The sequence below is a fragment of the Penaeus japonicus genome, unplaced genomic scaffold (genome assembly GCF_977035675.1).
Source record: "Penaeus japonicus unplaced genomic scaffold, GWHDUDI00000001_assembly GWHDUDI00000039, whole genome shotgun sequence".
Lineage (NCBI taxonomy): Eukaryota > Metazoa > Arthropoda > Malacostraca > Decapoda > Penaeidae > Penaeus > Penaeus japonicus.
In genome coordinates, this window is record NW_028234441.1 from 24360337 (window position 1) to 24368620 (window position 8284).

The 8284-nt window shown below is 37.9% G+C and overlaps 1 protein-coding gene across 1 annotated transcript in view; it reads right to left on the bottom strand.

The window, feature by feature from the left end:
• Window positions 1–7214, bottom strand: part of LOC122260095 (glutamate receptor ionotropic, kainate glr-3) — a 9620-nt gene extending 2406 nt beyond the window's left edge. The window contains exons 1-3 of the mRNA XM_086533580.1: window positions 7124–7214; window positions 6658–6715; window positions 983–1131 (exon numbers count right to left, since the gene is read on the bottom strand). Coding sequence (XP_086389706.1) covers window positions 983–1131; window positions 6658–6715; window positions 7124–7189 — 273 coding nt within the window. The 5' untranslated portion in view covers window positions 7190–7214. The remainder of the gene's footprint in view (window positions 1–982; window positions 1132–6657; window positions 6716–7123) is intronic.
• Between the last annotated feature and the right edge of the window lie 1070 nt (window positions 7215–8284).

An 8284-nucleotide genomic window follows, 5' to 3' on the forward strand; every position in this document is an offset into this window, starting at 1 on the left:
ACTTCAATATCTTTTGAAAAAAAACGTCAAAAGGTAAACAAGCTCAAAATCAGCAGAGACTCCATGTTTTCCTGAAATTATTTGTAATCCACATCTAAGACAAAAATGCTTAATATATCCAAACATAAATATTTATTTCCAAACGTGGTATGCTCAAATAAAGTATTGGTAATAAAGACTACGCTAAATATGCATTTTTTCGCCCGTTTAACTGTCGTGACGAGCCTACCATCCCATGTCACAAATTTTCCACGATTGTTCCAATATTTTCGCCATAGTTGCCACGACTTTGCCACGCTGGTGACGTGAACATGGGTTTCTGGATTACAAATTACGGCATGTTCATGTCATGTAATGAGGGCTTGGATTAAATCTGAAAATGGAGGAAAGTTGAAGAGACGGGGAAGAATAAGGCTAAGGACTCAAAAAGATGGCGATGGAATTTAAGAGAATCGGAGGAAGTCAAAATGATTCAGGAGTTGAATAGGCAAAAATAAGGTTTATAATGATATAAATCACAATAAGAAGAAAATATTTATCATAAGAAGAAAAAGGGTACAGAGCTAACAAAATACAAATGATATTCATAATTAAAAAAACGAAAATCATCCGGTAAAGTTGGCATACATAATAATTTTGAACAAAAAAAGTTAAGAAAATTTCTAATGAGTTTTAAAAGTTTAAAAGATCGATCATTCGATTCTGGAGGATTATTAATTTGATTTTTTTTTCTATTTCCTTATTGGCGTTTGGAACGTATATGTACGTATGTGAGGGGCTTTTGCATGCGAATGTTTATGCGTATGTACACTTGTGTGTAAGGATGGTGTGTGTGTGTGTGTGTGTGTGTATGTATTCTGTGTATCTGTTTGCGTGGATTTGTGAGTGTGTATATACGTTCGACGCCGGCTGGTGCGTGTGTTCCTGTGCAGTGTTTGCGAGCAGGTAATTATATACTCTAATATTGGTGTTCGAGTCCCACCTCGAGCGTGAGGCAGCGGATGTGGAGGCCGGTGAGGTTGGTCCTCCTCGAAGCAACGTCCTCGTGCGGTCCGTCCAGGACGCCCGGGGAATCCCCGGGACCCGCGTCCCAGCGCCCGACCCGCTGCGTCCTCTGCGGGGCCTCCGGGGCTGGGGGAGGGGAGGGGAGGGGGGGAGGGGGCAGGCTGTTTAGAAATTCGGGTTCGATGAAGATGTTTTATGACGATTCTTAAGATATCCTCTGCAGCACGCTTACATACACACACAAGCACAAACACACACACACACACAGACATAAGCATACACCCAATAAACACTCACAAAGTCGCTATACACACACGCATTGCATCAATCATATGTGTATATAGGCTATAATAACTGACACATAAGGACCAGAAGTGAACTGTGTAAACAACCAAACAACCAATCAAACACACACAAGAACTCTTAAGGAATGAATATCGTGTCAGTCTTCGACAGATGTTTACTTTTTTTTTTTTTCCTTTTCTTGGCTTTATCTTTAATGTTTATGCTCATACATACCTAAACATAAGGTATAGAGACCCTTCAACAATTCGTGACACCGAGAATAAGAAAGAGAGAGAGAGAGAGAAGTAAGAGAGATAGATGGAAAGAGAAATAAGTGAGAGAGAGAGATAGAAAGAGAGAGAGAGAGAGAAAGAAAGAGAAGTGAGAGAGATAGACAGAAATAGAGAGAGAGAGAGAGAGAAAGAGAGAGAGAAGTAATAAAGATAGATGGAAAGATAAATAAGTGAGAGAGAGAAGTAATAGAGATAGATGGAAAGATAAATAAGTGAGAGAGAGAGAGATAGAGAGAGAGAGAGAGAGAGACAGAGAGAGAGAGAGAGAGAGAGAGAGAGAGAGAGAGAGAGAGAGAGAGAGAGAGAGAGAGAGAGAGAGAAACACGAGAGATAGATAGAAAGAGAGAGGGGGAGAAGAAATTGAAGAAAGAGAGAGAGAGATAAAAAGAGAGAAAGAGAAGAAGAAATAGAAGAAAGAGAAGAGAGAGAGAAGAGAAAAGAGAAAGGAGAGCAAGAGAAGAGAGGAAGAGACAGTCAGAGAGAGATAGAAAGAGAGAAAGAGAGAGATAGAAAGAGAGAAAGAGAAGAAGAAAGAGAGAGAGATAGAAAGAGAGAAAGAAAAGAAGAAAGAGAAGAAAGAGAGAGAGATAGAAAGAGAGAAAGAGAAGAAGAAAGAGATGAAGAAAGAGAGAGATAGAAAGAGAGAAAGAAAGAAGGATAGAGAGATAGAAAGAGAGAAAGAAAGAAGGAGAGAGAGATAGAAAGAGAGAAAGAAAAGAAGAAAGAGAAGAAAGAGAGAGAGATAGAAAGAGAGAAAGAGAAGAAGAAAGAGATGAAGAAAGAGAGAGATAGAAAGAGAAGAGAAAGAGAGAGATAGAAAGAGAGAAAGAGAAGAAGAAAGAGAAGAAAGAGAGAGAGATAGAAAGAGAGAAAGAGAAGAAGAAATAGAAGAAAGAGAGAGAGATAGAAAGAGAGAAAGAGAGAGAGATAGAAAGAGAGAAAGAGAAGAAGAAAGAGAAGAAAGAGAGAGAGATAGAAAGAGAGAAAGAGAAGAAGAAATAGAAGAAAGAGAGAGAGATAGAAAGAGAGAAAGAGAGAGAGATAGAAAGAGAGAAAGAGAAGAAGAAAGAGAAGAAAGAGAGAGAGATAGAAAGAGAGAAAGAGAAGAAGAAATAGAAGAAAGAGAGAGAGATAGAAAGAGAGAAAGAGAAAGAGATAGAAAGAGAGAAAGAGAAGAAGAAATAGAAGAAAGAGAGAGAGATAGAAAGAGAGAAAGAGAAGAAGAAATAGAAGAAAGAGAGAGAGAGATAGAAAGAGAGAAAGAGAAGAAGAAAGAGAAGAAAGAGAGAGAGATAGAAAGAGAGAAAGAGAAGAAGAAAGAGAAGAAAGAGAGAGAGATAGAAAGAGAGAAAGAGAAGAAGAAATAGAAGAAAGAGAGAGAAATAGAAAGAGAGAAAGAGAAGAATAAATAGAAGAAAGAGAGATAGATAGAAAGAGAGAAAGAGAAGAAGAAATAGAAGAAAGAGAGAGAGATAGAAAGAGAGAAACAGAAGAAGAAAGAGAAGAGAGAGAGAGAGATAGAAAGAGAGAAAGAGGAGAAGAAATAGAAGAAAGAGAAGAGAGAGACACGCACCCACTTGATATACTTCCCACATTGAGAGAGAGATAGAAAGAGAGAAAGAGAAGAAAGAGAGAGATAGAAGGAGAGAAAGAGAAGAAGAAAGAGAAGAAAGAGAGAGAGATAGAAAGAGAGAAAGAGAAGAAAAAATAGAAGAAAGAGAGAGAGATAGAAAGAGAGAAAGAGAGAGAGATAGAAAGAGAGAAAGAGAAGAAGAAATAGAAGAAAGAGAGAGAGATAGAAAGAGAGAAAGAGAAGAAGAAAGAGAAGAAAGAGAAGAGAGATAGAAAGAGAGAAAGAGAAGAAGAAATAGAAGAGAGAGAGAGATATATAAAGAGAGAAAGAGAAGAAGAAATAGAAGAAAGAGAGAGAGATATAAAGAGAGAAAGAGAAGAAGAAATAGAAGAAAGAGAAGAGAGATAGAAAGAGAGAAAGAGAAGAAGAAAGAGAGAGAGATAGAAAGAGAGAAAGAGAAGAAGAAAGAGAGAGAGATAGAAAGAGAGAAAGAGAAGAAGAAATAGAAGAAAGAGAAGAGAGATAGAAAGAGAAGAAGAAAGAGAGAGAGATAGAAAGAGAGAAAGAGAAGAAGAAAGAGAAGAAAGAAAGAGAGATAGAAAGAGAGAAAGAGAAGAAGAAATAAAAGAAAGAGAGAGAGATAGAAAGAGAGAAAGAGAAGAAGAAATAGAAGAAAGAGAAGAGAGAGACACGTACCCACTTGGTATACTTCCCACAGTCAGAGAGAGATAGAAAGAGAGAAAGAGAAGAAGAAATAGAAGAAAGAGAGAGAGATAGAAAGAGAGAAAGAGAGAGAGATAGAAAGAGAGAAAGAGAAGAGAGAGACACGCACCCACTTGGTATACTTCCCACAGTCAGAGAGAGATAGAAAGAGAGAAAGAGGAGAAGAAATAGAAGAAAGAGAGAGAGATAGAAAGAGAGAAAGAGAAGAAGAAAGAGAAGAAAGAGAGAGAGATAGAAAGAGAGAAAGAGAAGAAGAAATAGAAGAAAGAGAGAGAGATAGAAAGAGAGAAAGAGAAGAAAGAGAGAGAGATAGAAAGAGAGAAAGAGAAGAAGAAAGAGAAGAAAGAGAGAGAGAGATAGAAAGAGAGAAAAAGAAGAAGAAATAGAAGAAAGAGAGAGAGATAGAAAGAGAGAAAGAGAAGAAGAAAGAGGAGAAAGAGAGAGAGATAGAAAGAGAAGAAGAAATAGAAGAAAGAGAGAGAGATAGAGAGAGAGAAAGAGAAGAAGAAATAGAAGAAAGAGAGAGAGATAGAAAGAGAGAAAGAGAAGAAGAAAGAGAAGAAAGAGAGAGAGATAGAAAGAGAGAAAGAGAAGAAGAAAGAGAAGAAAGAGAGAGAGATAGAAAGAGAGAAAGAGAAGAAGAAATAGGAGAAAGAGAGAGAGATAGAAAGAGAGAAAGAGAAGAAGAAGTAGAAGAAAGAGAGAGAGATAGAAAGAGAGAAAGAAAAGAAAGAGAGAGAGATAGAAAGAGAAGAAGAAGTAGAAGAAAGAGAGAGAGATAGAAAGAGAGAAAGAGAAGAAGAAATAGAAGAAAGAGAGATAGATAGAAAGAGAGAAAGAGAAAAAGAAATAGAAGAAAGAGAGAGAGATAGAAAGAGAGAAAGAGAAGAAGAAAGAGAAGAAAGAGAGAGAGATAGAAAGAGAGAAAGAGAAGAAGAAATAGAAGAAAGAGAGAGAGATAGAAAGAGAGAAAGAGAAGAAGAAATAGAAGAAAGAGAGAGAGATAGAAAGAGAGAAAGAGAAGAAGAAAGAGAGAGAGATAGAAAGAGAGAAAGAGAAGAAGAAAGAGAGAGAGATAGAAAGAGAGAAAAGAGAGAAGAAAGAAGAAGTGAAGAAAAGAGAGAAGAGGAAGAAAGAGAGAAAGAGAAGAAGAAAAAGAAGAAAGAGAGAGAGAAAGAAAGAGAGAAAGAGAAGAAGAAAGAGAGAGAGATAGAAAGAGAGAAAGAGAAGAAGAAAGAGAGAGAGATAGAAAGAGAGAAAGAGAAGAAGAAATAGAAGAAAAAGAGAGATAGAAAGAGAGAAAAGAAAAGAAGAAGAAGAGAGAGAGAAAGAAAGAGAGAAAGAGAAGAAGAAAAAGAAGAAAGAGAGAGAGAGAGAAAGAGAAGAAGAAATAGAAGAAAGAGAGAGAGATAGAAAGAGAGAAAGAGAAGAAGAAAGAGAAGAAAGAGAGAAAGAGAAGAAGAAATAGAAGAAAGAGAGAGATAGAAAGAGAGAAAGAGAAGAAGAAATAGAAGAAAGAGAGAGAGATAGAAAGAGAGAAAGAGAAGAAGAAAGAGAGAAAAGAGAGAGATAGAAAGAAGAAGAAATAGAAGAAAGGGGAAGAGAGGAGAGAGAAAATGGAGATAGAAAGAAGAAGAAATAGAAGAAAGAGAGAGAGATAGAAAGAGAGAAAGAAGAGAAAGAAGAAGAAAAGAGAGAAGATAGAAAGGAGAAAGGAAGAAAAGAGAAGAAAGAGAGAGAGAAAGAGAGAGAAAGAGAAGAAGAAAGAGAAAGAGAGAGAGAGATAGAAAGAGAGAAAGAGAAGAAGAAATAGAATAAAGAGAGAGAGATAGAAAGAGAGAAAGAAAAGAGAGAGAGAAGATAGAAAGAAGAAGGAAGAGAAGAAAGAGAGAGAGATAGAAAGAGAGAAAGAGAAGAAGAAATAGAAGAAAGAGAGAGAGATAGAAAGAAAGAAAGAGAAAAGAAAGAGAAGAAGAGGGAGAAAGACAAAGAAAAAAGAAGAAGAAAGAGAAGAAAGAGAGAGAGATAGAAAGAGAGAAAGAGAAGAAGAAATAGAAGAAAGAGAGAGAGAGAGAAAGAGAAGAAGAAATAGAAGAAAGAGAGAGAGATAGAAAGAGAGAAAGAGAAGAAGAAAGAGAAGAAAGAGAGAGAGAGATAGAAAGAGAGAAAGAGAAGAAGAAATAGAAGAAAGAGAGAAAGAGAAGAAGAAATAGAAGAAAGAGAGAGAGATAGAAAGAGAGAAAGAGAAGAAGAAATAGAAGAAAGAGAGAGAGATAGAAAGAGAGAAAGAGAAGAAGAAATAGAAGAAAGAGAGAGAGACAGAAAGAGAGAAAGAGAAGAAAGAGAGAGAGATAGAAAGAGAGAAAGAGAAGAAGAAAGAGAAGAAAGAGAGAGAGATAGAAAGAGAGAAAGAGAAGAAGAAATAGAAGAAAGAGAGAGAGATAGAAAGAGAGAAAGAGAAGAAAGAGAGAGAGACAGAAAGAGAGAAAGAGAAGAAAGAGAGAGAGATAGAAAGAGAGAGAGAAAGAGAGAAAGAAAGAGAGAGAAGTGAGAGAGAGAGATAGAAATAGAGAGCGAGATAGAGAAGAAAGAGAGAGAGAGAGAGAGAGAAGTAAGAGAGTGAGAGAAGAAAGGGAGATAGATAGAAAGAGAGAGAGAAGAAAGAGAGAAAGAGAAAGAAAAATAGAAAAAAGAGAAGAGAAGAGAGAAGAAAGAGAGAGAGATAGAAAGAGAGAAAGAGAAGAAGAAATAGAAGAAAGAGAAGAGAGAGACACGCACCCACTTGGTATACTTCCCACAATGAGATGCGTCCGGACTCGAGCAGTGCAAAGGTGACCTGCAACGAGAGTCACAGTGAGGTCATGGTGATTGTGAAGGTGAAATTTAGAGTGATTGTTATTGTAAAGATGCTTGAATCCTTTCTGATTGGACTGATTGTCATTATGACGAAGCGATTATGAGGAGGAAAATGAGTGTAATTTCGATGATGAAAAGGATTGTTATTATAATGATAATAATCGTATATATAAATATATATGTATGTATATATATATATATATATATATATATATATATATATATATATGTGTGTGTGTGTGTGTGTGTGTGTGTGTGTGTGTGTGTGTGTGTGTATGTGTGTGTGTGTGTGTATGGCTATCTAAATTCATCACTTATTAATTCATCTCTTCATTATCTATCAACTTATTCATTTATCTATTTATTCCTTTATTCGTCCCGAACTTACCTGATTCAGCAGCGGGAAATTCGCCCTTGTGGCCAGGCGCTTGAAAGGCGAACCGGCGATGCTCATCCACCTTACGTTTTCGTCTTCGTTGCTCGTTTGAAGGTACTGTGTGGAGAGAAAGATAGATAGATATAGATAGATAGATAGAGAGAGAGAGAGAGAGAAAGAGAAGTGAGAGAGAGAGATAGAAATAGAGACAAAGAGAGAGTGTGTGTGTGTGTGTGTGATGGTAAAATGCAGTAACGCATATTAATATAGAAATACAAATTTTACTTCCCTGACTGGGACTCGAATCCGAGCCGTCAAATTGATAGGTACAGCCCCTAATCCAATAGACCACACGACCCACTAAAAGAATTGTCTAACCAGAAACCTTACATCCATCATGGCAATCACCTATGTGCTCATAGCAGAGCAGTAGTAGTAGCGTATGGTTGTCACACCCCGATATTTGCCTCTGCTAACCAATTGCTGAAGGCTTCTCCAGCTTCGTGAATTGTTTGGTATCCTCCAATAATGGATGTCTGAGGGCAGTGGAGGATGATGTGGTCCATGTCTTGGTTGGGCATTCCACATGATGGGCAGGTAGGGGAGTCCCTGTAGCCCCAGCGGTGGAGATTGGCGCCAGTACGTCCACATTTTGAGCGGATTCGATTGATTTGTACCCACTCTTTTCTTTCGAGGGTTTTGAATCCTGGCAGTGGTGAAGTTGGGTCGTCAACGAGGTTCCCTCCAGGCGGCAGGTTGTTTTGCCAATCTGTTTGCCAGGCTTCTTTGATGTTGAAGTTTGTTATGTGGGTCCTGTAGAAGGGCTTTCGTGACTTCAGTCTTTCAGTTGCTGGGGCATTTTGCATGACTATTTTTATCGGTATTTCCTCATTGAGTGTTGTTATGTGCTTCAGTTTGTTTTGTGTGGTTTCTTCCCTTCTTAGGTGTGGTGGGGCGATGTTGGCCATAACTGGAAGCCATTGTTTTGGGGTTGATCTCAGTGCCCCTGAGATTGTCCGCATGATGGAATTTAATTGGACATCAACTTTGTTGGTGTGGGTGCTTCGGGCCCATACCGGAGTGCAGTATTCAGCTGCACTGTAGCATAGTGCCATTGCTGTTGTTTTCATGACTCCTGGGCTGGCACCCCAGGTTGTTCCTGCCAGTTTGTTT